Source organism: Pholcus phalangioides, unplaced genomic scaffold (genome assembly GCF_987345545.1).
Source record: "Pholcus phalangioides strain wild (caught in Gottingen) unplaced genomic scaffold, Ppha-v1.0 ptg000024l_1, whole genome shotgun sequence".
Taxonomy (NCBI): domain Eukaryota; kingdom Metazoa; phylum Arthropoda; class Arachnida; order Araneae; family Pholcidae; genus Pholcus; species Pholcus phalangioides.
Window position 1 is genome coordinate 23876086 of NW_028301616.1, and position 25760 is coordinate 23901845.

The following is a 25760-nucleotide window of genomic DNA, read 5'->3' on the forward strand; positions in this document are numbered from 1 at the left end:
CTGTTCGACAGTGTCGTCTTGAGGCATTGTCGCATTAGATTCACAAAAATAAGATCTGGTTGAAATTTTCCAGAATTTACGTGGTAGGGCCTCAGAAAAATCACTTGGCCCGTGATGCTCTTAAGACGGCCCGGCTGCTCGAGCACTTACGGCACATTATTTTGATACAAAAAATATATTTTTTATTCCGCAGAAGGGATCGAAAACTCCAGCCTTTTTTTTAATAATCAGTTCCATGCATCAAGTTGAAGCCGAACACTGCTCGTATAAAACATTTTCGACCATGGCATGTAGGAAGTGGGCATTTATAGAACTCCGGCCCGCCCTTCCGCCTCATTAGGCCGGACAGTCGGGATTGTACTGTGTTACGTTTTCCCAGGACACTAGGATAAGTCTTTTAAAATCGTGAGCCTGTCCTTCTCGACAAATGACGGGGTGGGGAACAACTTGAAGCATGGGAGGGAATCCGGGGGGGGGGCATCCTCCCCCCCCAGTGTCAAAGATGGAGTCGACTGATCTAATGTATATATGTATATATGAATTGACATCATCATCATGTCCCCCCCAGACTTCCAAGTCTATTCCCGCCTATGACTTGAGGTAATTGATGTTGGGAAATGTTTTGTTAACTATTTCACGATCAGGGACGTAATATTACGTCCAAATGCCAGTGGAATAAATAAAATCTAGCTGTCCGTTTCTTCAACTTCTCTGTTTCTCATCCTCTTTTTTCCTCATCGCGAAGCTTATTGTAACCCTATGAAATAAAGTAGTGTATGTTCCACCTTTTCTCCCTCCTCGTTTTCCACGGCATTCCTCCCCACATACAATATAATTTCTCAGAATTAACCTTTCTATTATATACTGTACATGGCAGTGACAAAGGTAACACGCAGGTGAGGGTGAAAAAGCAAGGTACTGTAAATATCTTATCTCTTTGTAACTTTCTTATCTAATTATCTACTGTCTGTACTGTTCCTCTCCCTCCCCCCCCCAATTGTTTTTTTTCGGTTTCTTTCCCTTCGTTTTTTTAACGCGAGAACAAGGCTACCATATTTATCGCCTATACGTATAACACAGATCATTCTAATTTATCGCCAACAGCCTTGCACGTGAAGGGGTTAGTTAATTAATCAGCGGAATTGAGAGAGACGGTGGATTGCAAAAAGAGTGCTTACCGAGCTTATGAGACGCATTAACAACAAGGATCTCACCGTATGTGAGTTAAATAGCAGCCAACACCACTGGAAGTCTAGCGGTACGAACAGCAATTTGATTAATCACCAACCTTCAAGTGATATTATAACGACTCGATTCACAATATAAGACACCGCTGTGAGGGTGAAACTTCCTGAAGATCTCAGAGAAACCCTAGATATTCATTCGCAAATAAGCAGTGGAGCAGCAAGCTTGGAACTGACACCGTATCTAACAATTTTCAACAAAGCGCTGGAACATTGAAGCAACAAACAAAACGAAAGAAGGTGGCTGTTGGATAAAATAAGGGAAGGAAAAACCAAAAAACACTGATTCCCGGTCGTCACCAAAGTCTGAGCACAACTGTATGACGACGACGCTAACTCATTTCCATCCTTTACCGCAGACCTTTTAACCCTTTGTGTTCCAGGGACCCTTTCTGATGAAGGCTACTACTAAATAAAAATACAACGCAACAGCAGGCAAAATGCTCAACGAGGTGGCTGAGAAAAAGATGCCCATAACAAATACGGATGTCATATATTTAAAAAATACAGCAACCCAATTAAAAATGCAATATTAAAAACAATATATATATACATGATAAAATATTATGCAATGCCCATAAAGAATAATCAAGCCCCGTGTGCGAATAACGACACACGTAGCTCTTCTCTTCGATTTATTAGCCATGACTGTAAAAATGAATGTCCGTCCGTCCGTCCGTCCCTTCATTTTTACAGTCATGGCTTGGTTCTACAGTGAAGCTGAAGGAGCTGAAGTGGCTGAAGAGAAAACAACATGGTGTTTTTTATCCACCAATGGCAGCCATTACGATGGAAACCAACGTTATGTAAACGCTCGTAACAGAGAAATTCGAAGATGTAGTTCACTTGAATTTTAAGACCAACAATGCTATATGCGTCGGCCCAGGCTTGCAAAACAAACATAAAAAAACCACAAATTACTCAAAACAAGATCCTGAGGAGATTTGTAGGTGCACCCTGGTATGTAAGAGGAGTTAATATAAGAAATGGAACATTCGCATATATTTACATACATTAAACAATTAAATACAGAACAATTCGACAGAATGCTAAACTATGATTTTGTACACCTCAAAGAAATAGTGAATTACGACATAAGGATCCTAAGGAAATATAGGAGACCTAGACAGATAATGCACTTGGACTGGGAGCTACTTTAAGGCAACATAAGTTATTTCTCAGGAAGGGGGAATATTGTAAATATTGTATATAAGTGAGCATGTTCTTTTCATCTCTGTAATTTGTAAAATTAAGGAGCCAGCAATTGCACACAATTGTATTTTGTGTCCTGATAGAACTTTATCTGCATTTATCCATATTTAGTCGCATTTATTTTGTTTTTCTTAACCGCATTTAATCACCTTATTGATGGAACTGGGAGAGAAAAAAAAAAGTGACAGTTGGACTTTCTACTTGGACATTTTTAGGACATTCATACAATTTTTGATTGTATGGGGAAATTTTTTCTGAAGGCACTGCACTGAATACTTGAACAGAACTTTCATGTATGCTTTTTGAATTTTGATGACGAAAATTGAAGGTTTTTTTCGTCACGACACCCATATGATGTTTTTTCCCCTTTTACACCCAGAACAGATGTTATGATCGAATGTACTTTCTCCCTTGTGATGTTTTGTGGTGGCACTGTGTATGTTGTGGCGGCATTGAGTGTGTTAGAGTAGACAGACAGACCATGACCGATTGGACTTTTTTAAATCAAGCACTAACACAAACATGCACAACATAATTCTTTACACAAACAATATATACTCTTCCCTTTCTTCATAGGCCTTCATGGCCAGCTTGTATGCTGACAGGCGGCCCATAGGGCTGGGAATCAGCCAAAATTTAATTTTGGTCTGGTCTATTTAACCTACACCCAGAATATTTTATAGGACTCTGATTTGCTTTCGTACATTGGTGGATAAAAAGCAGTATTGTAGTTGTTGTTAACCTCAGCCACGAACAGCCGGCGGAGGTTTCGGACACAGAAGAGATTAAATAAAGGTTCTGTGATTTGATTTCTTGCAGTGCCCTCTATCGACTGAGAATTTTAACCAATTTTTTTCCCTGTATCAAATATAAAATAAAAATTTTCATATTCCTTTAATTTTCATGATTTTTTTTTTTTTTAACATTTTACGAATTGATAATACACCCTGTACTCTCTATGCGAAACAATAAATTTTGACGCCACATTTGGTGCAAAATCTGGTGAATATGCTTATAGTTAAACTAGGAAACTAGAAATAAATGAGCATTTTTGGAGCTTTCATGTCAGAATTTTATTCTGAATTTGTTTAGAATTCGTATCACTTTACAGACACATTGTTGGAAGCTTTTCCCCCGGTTCGACTGACAATGTTAAAAATACATTCACGATCATTATAACTACGTACTAGTATTTTCTTGAAACGTTTTTTTTGATTGATCAATGATTTTTTATTGGATTAATACTTGGAATTTGGAGTTTTTTTTTTCCCCCCGATGCATTCCATCAAAAACTATCCATTAAAGGGGGTGTCGATCGCCCTTTGATCTCTCCACGAGGCTATAAAAATATACAAGTCACGGATGTTGTCCTGAATGCTGTTCTGGTGTACACGTGTGCTTCCTTGTTGATTGCTGAGTGTGATAGTCAGTGTTACGAAGCATGGCTGCTATTAATATCTCGAGGTATCTAAAGATCGCGTCTTCCTTAGTTGCCGTGTCGATTGCTGGTTGGTTGATAAGTCAGATTCTTGTATTCAGGCACGTGCAGGTAAGCTTGTGTCATGTGTATTATAATTATTGCGCAGATGAATTTTTTTTTTTTTTCATATGATGCAATTTTTAGTCGTCGTTTGGAAGATTTTAATTTACTGAATAAGTTCTTGATCATCAGTTACTTAAATATGAAGGCCCTTCGAACTTATCACCCTTTTCTACAGCCCGCTGACATTTCGCTTGCCCTGTATGTACGAATGGCCGAGTGTGTGAGTGACTGACTGTGTTGATCATTTTTGTCGCACCAAGGTCATTTTCTGCACATGAGGGATAATTAGACCGGTACCTACAATTTATTGACGATTCCGACGCTTCCCGCACTGACTTTGTGAATGGCCAATTGATTGGGTGAGTCCCCCTATAAGTAAGAGAGTGAGTGACTATAAGAGGGACAAAGTGAGCTCGTCATTGACTATATGAGTGAGTAATTGTATGGGTGAGAGAGCGTATGAGACCGCATGAGTGATCAAGTGAGTGAGTAGCCGTATGAAAGATTAAGTGAATGACCGTATGAGTGAGTGTGAAGTGACGGTATGGGTGAGCAAGTGACCGTAAAATAAGAAAGAGTGATCAAGTGAGTGATCGTATGAGTAAATGTGAGTGACTATGGTTGTGTGGGTGAATGGTTAAGTGAGTATGAGTCATCAAGTGCCTGACCGTACGAGTGACAGCCTTAGTGATCAAGGGCGGTATTCACAGACATGGTTTAAACCAGTGGTTCTCAACCGGGGGCCATATGTCCTCAGGAGGGCCCCAGGATATTCCGGGGGGGGGGCCCACGGATGAAAATCTTGCAAAAGGGGAGCCACGGCTACTGATACGAGGGCCACGGTGAAGTTTGAGAAATTAAATTTTTTTTAGTCACTGACTAAAAAAATTTAATTTCAAACAAAATGCATAGAATATAATTTTTGCAATATTTCCTCTATTTGAGTAACATTAACATCAAGAAGGAAATAAAGTGTTGCGTGTAAGCTCGGGGGGTTTATGACTTGGGGGTGACAGTAGGCCCTGACACAAACTATAGAAGAGGTTTAAGCAAAATGGAGTAACTGTAAAGACAGAAAATTGTGTGTGTGTTCGAAGACTTTTCATTCAAAGAGGGCTGCCATAAAGAAAACAGACAAAGATTTGTTGACCATTCATTGACATTCTTTTGAGTGTGCTGGTAGTAAATGTAATCCAAGAAGTAAATGGGTGGAAAATGAAAGCTTGTAACCCCCCCCCCCCCATCATTTTCATTCAATTACAGACGGAAAGCTATTTTCAACCGGCACTGAGTGGTCTGATGGGGAATTATAAAATTATTATATAATTATTTATAAAAATCGAATAAGGAATGATTGCTCTGGGGTATTTTTTATGAATTTTTGGGGAGGGGTGTGCTAACACCCATTGCCTCCACTGAAAAGAAATGAAGTCGAATTCAGTTATAACGAACTCCAAAAGACCAAATCATACATGAGGAAAAATACCCACGAAATTATATTTTTTAAAACTACATTGCTGTATAACTTAAGAAACTGTAATTGCATAAATTTGCTGTTGTTTCAAAATCCCAAGTGTTCATATGCCATTCCTTTCAATTCAATAGGAAAAACGTAATTTTAAACATATTTAAGACGGTCTTAACGTCATTTGGTCTGCTGATTGGTTTCTATATGCAATCCAAGCAGATTCTAAGATTGACACCACATCTTTAAAGTTTTTTTAATCTATACTATAATATAACTGCCCTACTATGTAAGCCTGTTGCTGGCCTAGTACTGGCCTGCAACATCCCAAATAATTTCAATGCAATTTTCCTATCCTGCAAGAACAATGTTGTGGACATTAGAAGAAAAAAAAAATTATAAAATGGCGTATGACCACATTTAAAGCAGCAATTTAAATCCGTTTATTTGAGACTCACTGCGTCTGCTGATTTCTCAGAAACGCGTAATAAATTCTCACGCAAGTCTTCACTTTGAAATGTCCATAACCGACCGGCTCAATGCGTATCTTTGTATCGGTCAACCTAAAATTCATGGTTTTCAGTGTTGATAATACGCATGCAAAACCAATTCAGCGACGCATTTTTCACAATCTGTAAAAACCTCGTGGATTTGATAGATAGAAATGATGTCTAAATGCCAAAGATTTTGAGTTCGAGTCAAAATGAAAATGTCAAATAATTGAAATTGTGCTTCGTATATATAAACGAAATATTTTAATATTGAAAGCTATACATAGAGGCTAATCGTAACCTTAGTCAAATGTCTCATAAATGTGAAATTTTGACATAAAACTGGGAGTGAGGCGCGAATCCCCTTGCGCACAAGTGGAATTTCAAGGCATTTACGCACAATACAGCCCCTCTCGGCCATTTTTTTTCCTCCCCCACCCTTTCCTCCTTTTGTTTCCTTCCTAAATTTATAAAAGTAAAATGACATAATCATTATAAAAAGGACTGTTTTCAGATCAAATTGCAAAAGTTCAATTACTTTAGTGGAAAAATATCAGATTTCTTTTTGGTGGGAATACAGTCAAGCCCCATTATAATGAACTCCAAGAGACCGGAGTAAAAAAGAAATTTCGTTACAAAGGAATTTCAAATTTTTATATTGTTCCTATGTAAACTTATCCGAGGCATTAGAAAAGTTTTCGTTAAAACGATTTTTTTCCCGTTATAACGGTATTCGTTAAAACGAGAGTCGACTGTATTTCGTCTCAAACTATTTTTGTTACGTGCGTATGCAGACTGCATGGGTAACAGGGCGTATGGTACTTTACTGGTGAGTCGTTAGTCTTAGAGACATACCCAACTAGAAAAAGTATCCAAATCACGTGTCCAACTCAGATATGCCATTCATGTTGTAAGGGGTTGTATAGTTATAAGTAAAAAAAACTTTTTATACCGTCATCGTGTGCCAAAGAACCCAATTAAGAAGTCGTTGCTCTGTCTTTTCCGATGGCAACTAAAATAATTTCACGTTTCTAAGAGCAATATTCACCCAGATATGTGAATTCGAAAACAGCATTAAATGCGGGTAAAATGGTTTCCTCGCATTTAATATATTTTTTTTCCAACTGTCTTTGAATATCTCAGTGAATATTGCACTTTTTCCAGGACCAATGGTTCGCCAGTAAAATGTCATATGCCCCGTTACCTAAAGCCGGGTTTTCCTAGGAGCAGGTTTCCTGTGCCGCGCGCAACGTGATTCGCCCAGCGCGACACGCCGTCCACTCACCAGTAAGTAAAACAGCATGACTGTTTTCCTACAAAGCGCAATACGCCTCACGACAGCGCTTTACGTCGGGCGTGATTGGTCGACTGCTTCTGGAGGAGTCAAATGCGTCGTGCGCCGCGGTTTTGCCGATATTCTCTTCACTATTTGTGTGTTTTCTTTTCCTTCCCTTCAAACCGGAGCATGCAGACGACAGAGTAGCTGATGCCAAAGCCATATACTTTATGTAGCCACCCTGATCTGATGCGCCTCGATAGGAAAACACAAACGCGTAGCGTGATTATGTAACACGTTTCCGTCGGCGCGAAATAGTCTAATTCGGTTCACGCTGCGCAACAAACCTATTCCTAGGAAAACCCGGCTTAAGCGCCTTGTATATTAAATATAGTACGGACTATTATGTGAAATATTGTATTGTGTCTAAGCCAACTCGCACGTTGCTTCGTTCGCCTGCGAGAGAGCGGCCACATTATGAACTAAAAAGCCACTTGAAGGTAGCTTGTCATCCAACGAAATATCAGATTTTCACCGTATCGAAATTGAAGTCAACAAACTGATAATTTTCTTATTTGAAAATCTGATTATTTATATTTTTCGATGGGCTTGAATAATGAATCATTATTATGTTCACATGAAAAGTTTTGTCACTGCGTTACGCAATGATAAAACCCGTATATACCGGCTGACTCGAAATTTTACGCCGTCCGCTAAAGCAGTTTGTTTTTTTTTTTGCCTTGTAGCATTTGCAGCGAATTCACAATGGCACTAACAATTTTTTAAGTGAATTAAAATTAATTTAATACTCTAGAATACTTTAAGACATTCATTTTTAAAAATATTGTTGGTGCTGCTACCTACTTTCGAAATCAGAAGTGCCTTATGTAGTGATGGCGAAGCTCAGGTATAAAAAACTAAATTCTTCATTCAGCTTTACTCTTTATAAACAAAGCTTATAAACTGACCTGAAAGATCAATCTTCCAGTTCAGTAATTTTTTGAAGACCCAAGGAGACATCCAAAACAAAGGATCTCCACACAAGCAGACGACGGATAAGATCGTAAAAAGGGAATTTTTCCACACTCCACTTTATAGTAATGTGCTGCCATCTAACCTCAAATTTAAAAGCGACTCATGTGGTGATGAAGTTCAAAGTAAAAAACTATATTCTTTATTCCGCTCAGTTCCTTATAAACAAAGCTCGTAAACTGAACTGGAAATTTGAACTATAAGTTCGGTTATTTTATTTGAGCATAAGGAGGCGTCCAAAGCAAAGAACCTCTTAATGAGCAGACGACAGACAAGAAGTCGGTTTCCTACAAGCTGAGCTCACGAACGGAACTGGAAGTTGGAACTGCCAGTTCAGTAATTTCTTCAGGGCACAAGGAGCAGTCCGAAACAAGTAACCTGGAGAGAAGCAGACGACAGAGATTATATATTACAGGAGGGAGCATCCAGCCACCGCGACTGCAGCGACATCAAATGCAGGGAAATCACGTCACTCGGAGAAAACAAACTTCCCGCCTGGCAATTTTTCCATAGAAATGTACAGTTCGATCTTTAAATATTGGGTTTTAAAGATTTAAAAAAAGGATAAAGAACTCATCTAAAGAGAGATGAAAAAAGATTAAATTATTTTCATTTAATACCGGAATCTCATTTCTTTCATTAATGTGGAATAATTTCGTTCACCATTTCTTGAATTTTCCTCCATTAAGTCTGGAATTTTCCTTCATTATTTTTTGAATATTCTTTCATTAATTCTGGAATTATTTCCTTTATTAATTATTATTTCTTTCATTACTTCTGAAATAATTGCTTTCATCAATTCTGGATTTGTTTCTTTCATTAATGCTGAAATTATTTCTTTCATTAATGCTGGAATTATTTCTGTCATTGATTCTGAAATTATATCTCATTAATTCATTAATTCTGAAATTATATCTCATTAATTCATTAATTCTGGAATTGTCTCTTTCATTAATTTTGGAATTATCCCTTTTATCAGTGCTGCAATTATCTCTTACATTAATTCTGGAATATTTTCTTCCATTAATGCTGAAATGATAACTTTCATTAATTTTGGAATTATCTCGTCCATGCTGAAATTATTTTTTAATTTATTGTTTTAAACTCCTATTTATGCCATAAGAAAATAACGGGGGATCGTGTTTGTTTTCGCGAAGTCACGTGATGTTCCGACGAAAGATGTTGGGGGGGACAGTTCTCAGCACTGCCAAGGTGGAGACCGCTGACGTCATACTCTATCCGAGCCCCGCTCTCCGTAGGCTTGATTTATGTACTGTTGGTGCTGCCATTTAATCTCGAAATTGCAATCAACTCATGCGATGATGAAAGAGAGAGATAGAGAGTTCTTTGTTATTTTTTGGCATAAAATTTTTTTTTGAGACGAATATTTTGGTAACAAAAATTGTACATTTGCAACAATCGATTTTATGTAGAAAAAAATAATTATTTCTTTCCACAAAAACATTCGGACAATATGTATGATCGAACAAATAAGTGAAAATACGGATTATGTGGTCTTCAGATAGGGTTACCAGATTCAATTTATTTATTTATTTTATTTATTTATTTATTTATTTTACGAATTTTTCGAGAATTTTTCAGGTAGGGCCTCCAAAAAATCCTTTGGCTCGGGGGCCTATGATGCGATTACGACGATCCTGCCTGTCAGCCCCACTCTTGTGGGGGGGGGGGGTCATGGAATGGTAGTACCTGATTCCTTTACTTCTATTAATTTACATTAATTAAACAAAAACATCAATAAAAAATTCGAAAAATGATCAAAATTATAGAATTGCAACGTATATTTGATAAAGAGATGGTGATGAAGCGCTTTAAAAGTTTGACGAAAATTTATGTCTGTTCAATAGGGTTCGAGCCACGACGAAGTGTCAGCAGGTGGACCACGTGATAATTACTATTAATAATTTATGAATTTTGTAAAATTAATGCCATTCCCTCTCAATGGATCGTGTTTGATTACGATCCAGACTATCAACGCGTTCCTGAAATAATGAAAAAAAATGAGTGTGATAGAGTTCGTTCTTTTCTTGAAAACAAAATTCCCCATTCAAGATTTATGTTCGTAACTCGAAAAGTTTGTAAGTCGAGGAGTAACTACATAAAAAAAATGTTAGAGGGGGCCCGCAATTTTTTTTTTTTGCATTGGGCCAGCCATGAAATTCTCCTAAGCCCGGACTGGTCTCCGATTTTTGAATTTAAATATCTCAGGGAATAATGCAATTAAAAACATGTAATTTGTTTGTTGGGCTCAGAAGAGAAAGAGCAACAACTGTCTAATTGGAAGTTGGAGGGCGGGGGGAGGGGAAGGAATCGTATAAAAATTTCATTTTTTTATTTTGTGTACACTGTATTTTCATCCTCAAAACTCGTACAGGGTAATTTCTGGTCACATTTTGAGAATTTTTAAAATTAGAGCCATACCACTAAAACGAACGGTTGATGAGATAAAGTCTGTAACAGTACTCCAAGGAGAAACCATTGAGTCTTAGAATAGCCATAATATTACCAATACGCAGGGCCGCAAGTAGTTGGGGGGGGCGGGGAACAGGCGAGTCTGGTGACCCGGGCGCGTTAAAAAGGGGGCGCAGATTTATAACCATTCAACCTATCCTTCAGCATTACGGGGGGGGGGTGCCTAAATGAGTGGTTGCCCCGGCTAACCAAGTATCCAGTTGCGGCCCTGCCAGTAGGTATCTTATTTCTGACGAATCACCGTTATATATTGGTTATTCTCTTTTACTTCTATAGATCAAACTACACAGTTGATCCACTAATGATCCACAAAAATCATGTCCTTATTGTGTAGAACTTGGTTTACCGCATGGGCTCACCTGAGCACTTCTGACAACCAAGTGACAACTAGATCTGGTTCCGATTTTCTAGAGTAAATATGCAAATAGGTAGATAGGAATTTTTAGCTATGCAGCAGTGCCTCTCTCAGAAAAATCACTTTGTATGTGGGCGTGTGATAATGTTAAGACAGCCCTGGGCGTACTTTATGAAAATTGTGAAAAGCTAATCACAAAAACCTCAGCAAAATAATGTGGTCTAGTTTGCAATATTATTAGTTTCTCATCTTTTGTGCCATCCTTGTGATAATGAACTTCAACTATACAATCAAGTGTTCTTTAAATTTTAGGATCTTCTATCGGATGATCGATGTTGAAAAAAATTTTTACATTAAAAAAAATACCATTTCATATCTTTTTGTGGTGCCTTTTTGTACTGATGCCTTAAGCACGTGCTTATTTTGCTTAATGGTTAATCCGTCCCTGTGACTGCGTACATGATTTCTCTGGAATGAATGTTTCAAACAAATATTTAAATATTTTTCACACGTATTTTAGTTCATTTTTTTAAGTTTATAGTAGGGCTACAACATGAACCTATATCCTTGATACATGTATTATTGTTGAAAACGATGTGAAAGGTTGAACTTTTTCAATTGTGATTAATTTGTGTGGCTACTCTTAACTACTTTTATCCGCATGAAGAGAATAAAATTAATAAAACTGCTTGCTACCACTTTTTGTGATTTTTATCACTACAAGAATGCGTATTTTGGGAGCTACAACTGACATTTTCTCAATGAAACCATAATTATTTACACAAAAATAAACTAATTTGGAATAATACAAATTTCATCCATGGTGAATTTTCCTACATGTGTAAGCGTAAGAGGGTTCTCATACTAGGGGATTTCAATTACCCAGGTATTGATTGGGTAAACCTTTCATTTAGAGATCAGTATGAAAGAGACTTTCTTAAGTTGGTGCTCGAAAATGTTTCGTATCAGCATGTATCAGAAGCCACTAGGGGTACTGCTATTTTGGATTTAGTTCTTACTAGTTCTGAGGATCTTGTTGAACATGTTTCGGTGGGGGAAAGAATTTTCTTCCAGTGACCCCTCGTATCGTCAGATTTCACTGTAACGAGTACAGTAACTTGATGACATTGTGCCGTCTTCAAGCGCAGAATTTACATTGATTGCAAATAATTCATTCTATTTTTTTTACTGTATTCTATTACGTTTATTTTGCTCTTTAGTTATTTTCACAAATTAAAAATTAATAAAATTAAATTGAAACATATTCATATACTTCAGACAATTTTTGAACAACTATCTTCTAATGGAAAAACGGGGGTTGTAGAAAATTATTCATGTTCGCTAGAGGGGGGGAGGGGGGCATAGGAATGAGAAATGGTTGAAAGGGGGCCCATGGACAAAAAAAAAAGGTTGAGAACCACCGGTTTAAACTATCGTCACTTTTGTTTGATAAGAGATCGACACGGATTGGTTAAATTCAGATTTTTAACCAGTTTATGTTGATCTCTTATCCAAAAATTGTGACTACAGTTTAAACCATGTCTGTGAAATACGGCCCTAAGTTAGCAACCGTATGAGGGACCACATACTTGGTTTATCGTACGATCGCATACTGTCACTCACTCATACGGTCACGCATTCCATTCACTCACTTGGTCACTCAGCAAGGTGAGAAATTTCCGTAAACCGCTACTGATTTGGGCAAAACTTTGTTTAAAAACAAGTACTTTTCTCGCGTATTTTTGTAAGTACGCTCATTTTTTTAGAACTGAAAGGTTCTAATGAGTTCTATTTGTTTTTATTTTAAATTCCTTTTTTTTCAACATAAATTTAGTTTTTAGTTTCGGTTTTTAAAAACTCAAAAATTGTTTTTTTCTTTCAAAAATCAAAATTTTATTTTTTGAGAATTAAAATTGCAAAAAAATAATTTTTATTTCAACAATAAAAATTGCTAAAAACTTTATCCTTATTTTCGATCATCATTCATTCATTTTCTGCCCATCGAAATACAGGGTGTCCCGTAAATTCGTGAACAGTTTGAAAGTTCATAAAAATTGAAGGAATTGTCATATACGAATGCGGAAGTTATTCTCACGAAGGGGGAATAATCTTTTTTTGATGCAAAAGAAAATTGGTCAAATTGTCGATAGAGGGTGCTGCACGAAAGCAAAGCACTAGGAACATGCAAATCAGAGTCCAAAAAAAAAAAAAAAAAAAATGCAGGGTGTACGAATTTCTGAATTAACCTATCATTGTTCAATTTTTATGAATTTTTACACCATTTACGAGTTTATTGGACACCCTGTAGATATAGAAAATATCTTTATTTTTAGATGCCAAGTGAGCAACAGTTTCTGAGGGATTCCTCTGTCATTGCTAATGTCGCTGATGTTCTGCGGGACGGATACGGACATTGTCTGAAGGCACCCAGCAAACTCCTCTGCGTTGTCGCTGCCAATGATCAGCTGAATGTAATACGAAAGAGCGATTCGGATGATGGCTACGATGACCGCCACGACGGAAATGCTGCAAGTAAAAATATTGTCAATTTTGGTGCTCACAACGCCACTCTGTATCAGGGCTATCTTAACAGTAGCATGGGGGGGGGGGGGGCACAGTTGATGTTAATTGCAATGGAAAATTATTATGAGCAGAGACTGTTTTATCGCTTGTGGGCTCTGCAAATTTTGCTGTCCATTTACCCATTCTAGAATAATTCTCTTGACCGAAAGATACCTATTGTGAATATGCCTTTGCCCCAAGTCACTTTTTTGGTCGCGCGCGTTTTCATAGCTCTAGGTTCGGCCCTCGCTCACTATACTTCCACCACTACTACTTCCATTATTACTCCCCTCACTGACCTGGACATGCTTGCATTCTTTTGGCCACTCACTAATGCGATTCGTCGCTCACCGTATTCTTTTTTTAATAGCTCACTAACGTCACTCCCATGCTCACACACTGTCTAGGTCACTGTTTTGGTAAATCACTGACCTTACCTCTCGCTTTCTGGGTCACTTCTTTGGTCACTCACACGCTTGCACCCTCATAGGTGAAGATTGACTTCTAAGTTTGAGTGGAAGGCTACTACTACTACTAAACCCCACATGCACCTCATCCATATTCCTCTGCGGAACCTCTAACGAATTGGTACATGCGGAAATGTGTGTGTATACGTGTAGTGAAACCTGAGGTGAAGTTTGTTTCTGTGTAATGCTGGTTATGTGTCGTGCTGCCATCTGCCACCAATTTTTCTAACTGTGAGTGAAGTGTAATGATTGAATAATTTATCGTTGTAGGCGTGTTGCTCTCTGAGGCGAGACTTTTTAATGGGGAGATCGGTTCGCATTTGCGCCTCGAAGTTGGGAACCACAGGAAACCAACTTCAGCCGACCACCACTGCGGTGACGGTGGGGTTCGAACCCGGATCCCCGCGATGCGAGTCCGTCATTACGACCACTCGACCACCACAGCGGCTGAGTGAGTGGAAGGCCGATGATCATGATTCTAGCATAAATATGAGAATTCGAAAATATATTAGATCAGTCGGCTCCACCAGTAACGCTGTTGCGAAAGGGGGGTGCCTACATTTGCACTTTCCGGGTGACTCTTTTGATCGCTCACATGCTTGCACACTTTCTGGATCACTCTTGCGGTCCCACATATGTTTGCACGCTCTCTAGATTAGGGGTGCGCAACCTGTGGGCCACCAAGAGGTTCCAGCCGGCCCGCGGAAAGTGTTCTAGTGGAAAATTATCGATAACGGCAGCTGCCAAACACGACACAATAAGTGCCTAAGCTGACCACATTTAATTCATAAAATACGGGAAATTGGTATCCACACAGGATATTGCATTTATACGAAGGTTTTAACAACTGGATGTCGCGAAGATATATTTTGGAAAGAGAGAAAATTCAACTGCCCCTGCGGGGAATCGAACCCACGTCCTTTCACTTTCCGGGTGAACGCCCTAGACTACAGAGGCACTGAATCTCTCAATCTTTCCTTGGAGCTCGTGTACACTGAAAGGGACCGTACATGGACGGCCGGACCAGACTCAGGCCAAGCTCACAACTGCTGACGCTGCCACCAGATGGCGACTTAGACAAGGATGACGTCACTCTCCGCTATCATACGAAGGTTTTAACAACTGGATGTCGCGAAGATATATTTTGGAAAATATAGGGCGTTCACCCGGAAAGTGAAAAGAGGTGGGTTCGATTCCCCGCAGGGGCAGTTGAATTTTCTCTTTCCAAAATATATCTTCGCGACATCCAGTTGCTAAAAAACCTTCGTATGATAGCGGAGAGTGACGTCATCCTTGTCTATTGCATTTATCACAAAAAAAAAAGAAGTCCAAGGCAAGTACAGTTGCCAATTGGAGTTGAAAAAATGAAAAAGGCAAGTAATGGTGCAAATTTGAGCTAAAAAATTTGTAAAAGTAAAGACGCCAATTTTAGCATAACAAAGTGTCAATTTGAGCTAAAAAAATTGAAAAAAGGCAAGTAAAAATGCCAATTATAGCCAAAAAGGCATTACTTCATAAAGGTCATGAAAATTATAAGAATTCTTGAAATAAAAAATTAGTGTTTAAAATAAAAGGGAAAAAAAGGGACATTTTATGAAAAGGTTGAGATGACCAAAATGATCAGAATGTTCAGTAAAATACGGGTCATTTGTCACCCTATATATATATATATATATATATATATATATATATATATATATATATATATATATATATATTTGTGTGTGTGTGTGTGTGTATATATACACAGTCTAATCCCGTTATAACGAACTCAAGAGACCGGAGAAATCACTTCGTTGAAACAAAATTTCGTTATAAAGGAATTTCCAGGTTTTTCGCATTGTTCCTATGTAAACTTATCTGGTGGATTAGAAGTTCTCCTTTTGACGAGATTTTCGTTATAACGGTATTCTCGTTAAAACGGGATTCGACTGTATATATTATTTCTGGCCCGCGAGATGCAGAAATACGGCATATCTGGCCCGCTGACTGAAAAATTTGTGCACCCCAGCTCTAGATCTTTGTCGCTGACATGCTCGGCCACTCCCGCTGTTGCCCACATATCTAGATCACTCTTGTGATCACTCACTAACTTGGATCTTCCCCCGACCTCTAAACATAAGTGAACTCATGGCTTTGTCGCCCTTCTCTCATTCTACACTAATTTCCTAAGCTACTCATTCATCAAATATTTGCCACTCTGGGCTATAGCCCACCCCACTTTACATACGCATCTTATTATGAGGGTCTCAGAGCAACACCCCCTGTAGATAAGAGGGGAGAATACGCCCTTATCTATAGGGGGTGTTGCTCTGACCCATACAAGGTGTGGCCCATGCGTTAAAACGTCCGGCTCTGAGTGGTGGAGGGATTTATGAAAAACTAATAGCTATACTTTGTATATGTCAGTTTATGGACTTATTTTCAATTTTACCTGTAGAAAAGAAGCTCAAAACGTCAACGAGTCCAACACCCAGTCAGCACCGTCTTATTGGACTTCAACTTGGCGATGTCCCAACTCGACGTCAAGCCAGTGCTCGTGGAGCCGAGCATATTGTACTGCATGACGACGGAAAAGCTGAAAGTTCTGCTCGCGGCACGGAGGTGCGACATGGAGTCCATTCTGGGAACTTCGAACGTCGTTAACTTCGCTATCCTGGAACGAGATCTTCCAAAGATCAATTCAGTAAGTTCTGGAGACATGACCGGGTAAATCCATCACCGACGGAAAATTCATTTATGGGTAGAAGTTCACCGATGATAACAGTTCCTCAAAGAGTGTCCGAGCCAGTGAGTGAATAAAGAGCCGTCTTAAGAGCATCGGGGGGGGGGGGCGGGCTAAGTGATTTTATCTGAGGACCAACCAGGCAAATTATCGAAGATTTCAACCAGATCTCATTTTTTGTGAGGCTGCTTTTCTCTAGAGGGCATCCCCCCACCCCCCCCGGGTCTATGCCTTAAGACGGCACTATGTGAATGTCTGAGTGAGTAATGTGTGAACGAGTGAGCAAGTAACCTAGTCAGTGAGTGAGGTAAGATGCTAGTCTTCCACCATGAAGGTTACCGTCAGGATCCACGGGTTCGGTAAGGGGGGAAAGAACATTTAGGGAAAACAAGTTCTTTACCTACCGAGCCTAGGCAACACCACCTATAGAACAAGGCCTCCGCACAAAGCTCGTGACGTCACTGAAGAAGGCCATTTCACCTATTGCCATTGAATATAGCAGGCTTACGCATGCGATATATTTACTTTTTTTTTGCAGTATATCCAATGGAAATAAGAGAAATGGCCTTCATTGACGTCACAAGATTCGTGCGGAGGCCTTGTTATACAGGTAGTGTTGGCCTAGAGCGATCACTGATAGATGGTGTCTTAATTTCTCACCCAACTCCAGAGTATGAAATTGCCGTATGGTGATTTGACGGGAGTTAATGTGCGGTAAAGTAGTACGGTATTGAGTGAGTGAGTGAATGAACAAGTGACTATAACTCCTTCACTCAATGATTTAATTGTTCACTAACACTGGAAAATACACCAACATGATTCATCGATGGAAAATTCAGAGAAAGGTAAAAGTTCACAAACAACTGTTCACCACAGAGTGACCGAGTTAGTGAGTACGTGAGTGACCTAGTCAGTGAGCGAGTGAGTTCACTCAGTAATTTCACTACCCACTCACTCGATTTCTCGGCAGCGAACTGTCGCGAAATCAGTTTTAGTAGTCTACTGAAGCTTGTGTCGACTGGACTGTTGTCGGTGAGTTTTTCCTTCGGTGAAATTTCTTCTTGGTGAATTGTTGGCGATGAATATTTTCCGTGAATCCCCTTCCCGTCATTAAGTTTTAGTGAACTCTTCTTCAAAAGAAATTTCAATCTGCATTATTCCCATCACAACTTAATTCAAATACAAAAAAAAATTTCCTTCCTCAAATCTAGAACGAGACCGTTTTGAAGGAGTTCCGATTCCAACATTACGAAGTGAAGTCTGAGGGACGGAGATGGATGTCATCGCGCCAAGGCAAGAAGATTCCGGGCAACTTATCGAGTCACCATTTCTACATTCGCCGGAACATCGTGATGCACGTCGTCGTGTTCTTCTCGAGGCGGGGTTTCCTGTGGTTCGAAAAATTACCAGCTTTGCCCACGAGGCTTATGAACATCGTTAAGATGGAGAAGTTGCTGTACGCAGGTATGGATTCGGCCTACGAGAGGTGAGTTGGCGTCAAAGCTCGGATTTCAGTCTGATGCTGATATCAGTCATTCCAAAAGGTTGGAGGTAAACCCAAATCGCGGTTATTTGTGGGTAAGGGACCATTCAAGTATTACGTAAGCAGATTTTCAGCCATTTTTGACCCCCCTCCCTCCCCCCCCTTGTCAGCAAAACACTGACCCCCTCCTCCCCGTGAGCAAAATTTCGTCAGCAGCTTAGAATATTTCATATCTTCAAAAAATGGGTGGTTGATGACGTAAGCAACCTTCAAACCCCTCTTCCCCCCCCCCCCCCCCCCTTGTCATCAAGTCAGCAAATCCGAATACTTGTGAATGACACCTAATAAGTTTGTGTCTCTAAGGCAAAATGGCTCTCCAACTGATGTTCCGCGGAACCCTGGGGGGGGGGGGGGGTTCCGTGTGATGAAACGCCGTGGAACCCTTAAAAATGCCGGAACTCGTAGAGTTTTCAAAGAGGAAAAACTTTCATGTTACTGATACTCGCAAAGCTTTTCTTCGTGCGTTTTTAACAGGATAGTATCGTTTAAGAAAAATCCAGACCACTTGGGTGAAACCTAGAGTGTGTGCAAGCATGTGAGTCACTAAAAGAATGACTTGGTGACCGAGGGATGAAAGCAGTGGTGCGCTAACCGTGGGTCGCGTCCATAGACTTAAGATATAAATAGACCGCGCACGCTATTCATAAAACTTGTCGAACGTGAAGAAAAGATGAGCAGTATTGTCGGGGAAAGAACAGGTTCTGCGCTATTACATTTGGCGCGTTTTCGCAGAAGCTAGGATGTTGCTGTAACGAAATTTGACTCAATTCGATCAAGTTGATGAAAACTTTCCTTCATTTTTTCAATGAATTTCACTCATTTTTATGTGAAATATTTAGGGAGTATCAGATTTGAAAAAATAAATTCTATAAAATAAACAAATATTGGAAAACGGAATTTATTTATTTTCCATTAAGTGATAATTCTTAATAATTTCTTAACACATGGGTTTTTAAATTTTAATTGAATATATAATATTTGAAGGAAGTGAATATAAACAGTATAAATTTCATGAAATAAATTTTTTTGGCACAGTTTTTAATAGCTTTCTAAATATCTATACACACACAGGAAACAAAATATTGTATACAACAAATATATAATGTTTATGTTACTGTAAATTTGATAAATCCGTAGTGCGCGTTATCTTCAGAAATTATGCATAATAGTTGGTAAATATATGCATAATTACCAATATTTTTAGTAAGTTTGATGAATTTCGTAGCATTTATCACTTTTTACGAATGAATCGAATAATTCTCAAAATGAAGTTAGTAAGTTTAATGAATATGGAAAAAATCCATGCTGAAATATCACTTTATTTCAACAACTTAGTTCTGTCCGTATGAGATGCGTGCACTACACATATTTCGCCATAAAAATTAAATTAATAATAAATGCGAAGATAGAGAGAGATTTTTTTTCATCGGCTTAGTTCATGTTGGCTTTTGCTGTATTTATCAGCATATGCAAACATAACCGTTACGAAGAGGGGTAAAAATACTATTATTTTTAGAGGTTGTTATGCATTTTTATGCAAAACTGCAATTGTCTAGAGGGGGGGGGGAGTTTTCCTCACATTCTATTTAAATAGAATATTTTTCATAAATTTCTCCATCTGAAAAGCATATTTTCTTCCAAGTTGAGCAAAACTCGAATGAACTCACTAGCTCGCCAAATCTCGCCAAATCTTGCGGAGACGTATATTTCAGTTAAAACTTCATAAAACTCACAATTTCAATCATTTATTGCCAAAAATTCTATTAAAACATTTAATAATGATTCATGTCATTTGAATTTTACCAAAACTTGGAACTTTAATTGAATTAAATCCAAAATGGAGTCGTTAGAAACTGAGATTACGTCAGAAATCCATTGCATCGTCAATTTAATATTCCAATTTTTAATTTATAAGAAGGGGAATAAGCAAAAAAGTATTCCTTTGTGAAAGGATAATGTTCCTCCTTTCCTAAACCGTTCAGAACATCCGAAAGCTGCACACGTGTTGGCCATTCTAATCAAAAATAAGACAGCGCGTGTAGATCGTCATACGAGTAGCCATAAGGAAAGCATTGCCAGCGAGATTCCCTGACCAGCCTTTCGACCGGAATCACGTGACTCCGGATCTTTGCTTCACATTGTAACCCCTCGCGCGCACTCTATAGTATTATTACTCTGTGGTCGCGTCAATGAACTAAAGGGTGGGGGGGGGGGGGGGGTCGTGAGAGAATCTTCAAAATAAGAACTTCCAAATAAGACATTCATTTTTATTTTAAAATATGTCAAAACTAAAGAATGCCTTTATTCAGCTGAGCTGATTACCATGTGTATCGTACAATGTAACTTCATCAAATTCTACTTGCACAATAATCAATATATCGGCTCCGTCACGCCAGAATCACGACTGCGCAATGTCCTTGCAAAAAAATAACGTTTGAATATTTACTCTACCCATGTTACTCTATGGAAGTTATTTTTATGAAGTGTTTTGAAACGTGTTTCAACAGGGATACGCATTCGCGTTTCAGGCACAACTTGGATAGCAAAATAAGATATCCAAACAGCTGATAAAAAGAAAGGAAAATTTGTGCATTCGTGCTTTTAGCATGTAGCGGATGATATCAAGATAGTAGGTTTACAGGGTGATTTGGAGAGAATCATCCGATTTCTCAAAATTGTATATTTCTTAAAAATTAAAACACAATATAATGATAAGTATTTTGTGAATATACGGGGGAAAATGCGTGTCTACGTTTTTATGAACAATTTTTGTTAATGCTCGACTTCAAGTGTAGAATCATTATGAAATCGGGTGATTCATGCTGATAAAATTTTACTTTTTTTCCCGTTTATTGGTTATGGAGAAAATTTTTCATTTTCTTTTTTTCATGGTTTTATAAGTTTACAAAAAATATGGACGTTTAGACTGTGAGAATGACTGAGAATGCCTCCATATGTACAGTTTTTTTATGAGCAGAGAAAAAGTTCTCCACATTGTATGGGGTAGCGTGTTATTTTGTCATTCTGCACAGGCATGGGAATTCTGTGTGCAGAGAAAAATTCTGTGCAGGTGAAATAAAAGATAATGTACCTCCATCGGAAGGGGGAGGGGATGAAGAGGGTATATTTTACGTAAAAATAAATTTTTTTCTCCCGCCGCTAGTATCTCGGTTATCATCGTGCCCCGTCACCCGAAGACAGCCCCTCCCCAAGACTGAGATCTTTCGTAGGGCCTCTATATTGTAAAAACAGAAACAATAAGATTTGTCCCGGACCCCCGTGTTAGAGCCTTGTCGGCCCCACCTTTGGGGGAGGGGTCATGGTGCTCACGTAAACCATTGAGAATGGATACTTGATTTTCTACTCGGGATATATTCACCGGCAACTCAGGTGAAAAACCTGTAATTCAATGATTAGCATCCTGATTATTTCAGTTAAAGCATATCTTAGAGTTCTTGTACGGAAGCTTTTCTTCTGGTGATGGTTATAATCAAAGTTTTTGATTCGTGAATATGCCTCTCAATAGGCTGACGGGGCTCCAGCCTCGTGAGTCCCAACCACGCGTTAAACCGGGGACTGCGCAGAGACCCATGAATCCTGCAGTAGGGCCCATAGAGATCTTTGGTGGGCCCTGGACAGGGACTCCTCTGTTATGAAAGGCAAAAAATGATGAATAATCTCGGGGGCTCAATGGATAGGCCAACGGGGCCATGAGTGAAGTGGAGACTTGAAAATGATTGGTTATTTCATTAACACCGTAATATAAAAAGTTTTTTTTGTGTGAGTGCATAAATTGCGCTCAAGGGGATACTAAAGAAATTCTGTACAGACAGGCTTGACTGTGATATCCTTTCATGCCATGTAACATAAGTTGAAAATTTTCTATGGTTTTATTAGGTTTGTTCCAGTGAGACTGGAATACGATGGTGGCTCCATCTACATTCCTTCGGATCCCGTTTCTTTCCTTCAGCAGATCTCATCTTCGAGGTTCTTGGAATGCGATCGAAAAAAGACTGTGGGCGAAACGAAGAAGCCACGAACCACCAAGAAACTGAGAAATGCTTTTCATAGTTCTTCTGAGGAACTAAGACTCCGTTTCAAACCAATGCTGATGGATTTCTTCTTGTGGAGCGAAACTTTGCTCGGTGAGGAAGAAACAAAACATGAAAATTACAGGGAAGCCTATAAAAGTGAATTTTCCAATTTAATCAAGCATTACTAATTTGAATATTTCAGGTTGGTATCGAGATTGTGACATCATTTCGACAGCATCGGAAATCGATTATGCAACGTGGGAAATCGATCCCGATGTAATCGATTTGGTTCTGGCCGATCAAGTGAATAGCAGTGGGGATCATCTCTTCGATTGGGATAGATCGGTGAGTTTAGTTTGTGTGATTTCGAGATTAGTTGTGCATGTATCACTTAGGGCAGTGGTTCTCAAACTTTTGTCCCCCGCGGCTCCCTTGACCAATTTATGGGCCATCTGCGCTAGGCCGTCTTAAGATCATCGTTGGCCCCCGTGCCAAATGATTTTTCTGAGGCCCTACCAGGCAAATTCTCGAAAATCTCAACCAGATCTCATTTTTTGTGGGGCCCCTTTTCTCTTGAGGCCCCCGGGCCGTGCCCGGGTTGGCCCATGCCTTAAGACGGTACTGCATCTGCGACTCCCCAGAATAGTTGAATGGACATTTGCACTATTAAAAGAACCGCTTCAATGCATGAACAGGCACACAAATCAATATCTCCAGCTCGCCGCGACGCTCATGACATAGGTTGGCGACGCTCCTAGAAGCCGTGGCGCACACTTTGAGATACACTGACTTTTGCAGCCAAGTTGATGCAGGGTGTATTCATATTCACATATAATTTTTTTTTTAGAATTTTATTACTAACTTTTATATAATAAATCACACTTTTCCATGAGTGGCTCATTTTACCCCTTTTGAAGTCATCTTAAAAACCCCTGAAAGTTGAACTTTAACCCTTACAGCGACATTGCCTAGATATCTCGTCTCCTTAAATCCCTCTCATTTTGGCATTCACGATCCTAGCTAGTAGCTCTGTACAGAGAGCTTTGCCTGGTCACCTATTTCCACCCCCTCCCATCCTGCCAATCAAACGCCAATCGGGCGGAGTCAGCTTCCGTTCGTAATCTGATAACAGAAGCGGAGAGGAAAGGATGGGGTTTTCTTCGAGGCAGTATACGATCACATGCGTGCAGTATAAATAACAGAAAACGATAGTTTTTTTCTCTCTTGTTTTTTTATTATATTGGTTTTTTCTGGGGGGGGGGGGGGGGGGGAGGGAGACGAATTTATCAGCTCGCAATCGGAAAAAAAAAATCTTGGTAGCAAATTTTTCCGGAAGGTTTAATGATTTCCATATAGGCAACTTGGGTTCTTGTTTTCTATGGATTTCGATGGCGATTGATCGAAGTGTGCAAGGGGAAAAAACACCTGTAAACACGCATACGGATGAAGAGATGTTTCGCAGTGCATTTTTCTTTCCGAAGAAGGAAAAATAATAATTTAATAATTCCGGAAACTTTGAAATGAGGACAAAAGGGGAATAAAGAGAGGGAAATTTCGAAAACGTATGAGGATGCTCAGAATAACATAAAAAAATGAGGACGTCTGATAACCCTATGTTTAAAACAGAACCGCCCTTAAGAGGCGTGTGACAGGTGTGGTCGCACCGGGCCCCACTGTTTGTGGGGGGGGGATGCCCGTACTTACCGTAATACTGTAGAAGTAAAAAAAATATATACAGTATATCACACATATTTTGAATTCTGAGATTTTTTTTTTCTTTGATTAATTCTGAATTTTCATTGGTAAATAGATTTTTTTCAGCGTTCCTGTTCATTTTGTTGTAACGTGTGAATCTTTGGATGCCAATTCCTCCCCTACCCCAGAAAGGGGGGGCTACTACTTAGCCCCGATTTTATATTTTCGCACCGTCCTCCGCTTCTGATAAGGGCGCTCCTGGTTTGAATCTAGTCGCGTCAGAGCAAGTGGGTAGAATTAGAATTCTGTAGCATGGGGACAAACAACTTCCGAATTACTTCAGAAATCAAAATCTTGCACATAAATCTCAAGTCATTGAACCCACACGTCTGAAACACTTCCGACGTCCCTGGTTGGAAACACATTAAGTGACATTGCCAAAGTGCGCACGCTTGCGTCCTCTTAGCCAAGTTTCGGCACATCGTAACCCTACGTATACTTAGTTGAATAACTATTTTTATGCTTAACATAAAGTATGCTTGTTGTGCGTTTTTTCCAGGACCACCAATTCACCATGCGATTCAACGACGTCCAAACCGAGCTGTATTTCATCCGGGAAGAACTAGGTTCAGAGCTTCGACATACATCAAGATACAGAGATGGATATTTGCTTAGGTAGGTGTCTGAGAGGGAGAGACATGAATCTTAACAAACATTACGACACTTTGCGACCACCCGTCCAATAATAGCTGGATAGTTTTGTGATTGTACCTATGTGAAACTGTCATTGATAAGGACAACTGTTTTGTAATTTTAGGTACACTTTACCAAGTTTCGACATCTGCTCGGCCGAATTTCTAGGCCGATTGGTGCGAGTGCCTTGTTCCCCGGAAGCTGTCTTGAAAGCAGAGTTCGGACCGGACCTCGAGAAACCGATAATAAATTACGGTGCAATCATTAATAACATTGATGTAACGTACTAGGGGGGGGGGGGGTATTGCTTTTTCTTTTTCTGGGGGTAAATTGTGTTGCTAATTTATTGCATATCTAGCCCTAGTATTTTCTTAAATTGTTGAAAAGTAGACTTTTCCTCTCCATCGATGTTGATTGCATAAAATTATGTTATACTAGAATCTCTACACTACTACCACTACTTCTCAACCGTACATGCACTTCGTGCGCATTCCTACACGGAATTTGGAGCCGTTCAAGTATTACGTAATCATCGATGGGGGGGGGGGGAGATTTCCAATTTGCTGACTTTTGATGGGGGGGGGGGTTTGGATAATGCTTACGTCATCAACCACCCTTTATGAAAATATGAGTTAGGATTCAGAGGGACAGAGCTGATGACGAAATTTTGCTGACGGGGGGGGGGGGGTCAAAAATGGCTAAAAATTTGCTTACGTAATACTTGAACGGCCCCTTTCTAACAAATTGGTACGTGTTGTGTTTGTTTCTGTGTATTAGTTTTTTTCTGCCATCAGTTTTTCTAACTATGAGCAAAGTGTAATGGTTGAGTAATTGTACCAGGTCGTAAAAGCTTTATACATCGATATCGTACAAATATTGTTCTTTTTAATGGTTGAAAGCAACCAGACTAATTTTGCTAGAAAAATTATG

At 39.2% G+C, this 25760-nt stretch overlaps 1 protein-coding gene across 1 annotated transcript; it reads left to right on the top strand.

Moving 5' to 3' along the window:
* Nucleotides 1–3828: 3828 nt before the first annotated feature.
* LOC149069043 (ribitol-5-phosphate transferase FKTN-like) lies at nt 3829–25268 on the top strand. Its single transcript, XM_089250792.1, has 8 exons — nt 3829–4005; nt 13445–13643; nt 16581–16826; nt 18077–18351; nt 22306–22553; nt 22645–22787; nt 24697–24812; nt 24955–25268. The coding sequence occupies exons 2-8, from the start codon at nt 13605–13607 to the stop codon at nt 25118–25120; spliced, it is 1233 nt and encodes a 410-aa protein (XP_089106918.1). The 5' UTR covers nt 3829–4005; nt 13445–13604; the 3' UTR covers nt 25121–25268.
* The last annotated feature ends 492 nt before the right edge of the window (nt 25269–25760 follow it).

Bases quoted from the DNA above. Each gene is read 5' to 3' on its own strand.
- LOC149069043 (XM_089250792.1), top strand. From the start codon at position 13,605: ATGATGGCTACGATGACCGCCACGACGGAAATGCTGCAA. The intron at 13,644-16,580 runs GTAAAAATATTG...TTTTACCTGTAG, and splicing joins CCACGACGGAAATGCTGCAA to AAAAGAAGCTCAAAACGTCA. The intron at 24,813-24,954 runs GTAGGTGTCTGA...TTGTAATTTTAG, and splicing joins AGAGATGGATATTTGCTTAG to GTACACTTTACCAAGTTTCG.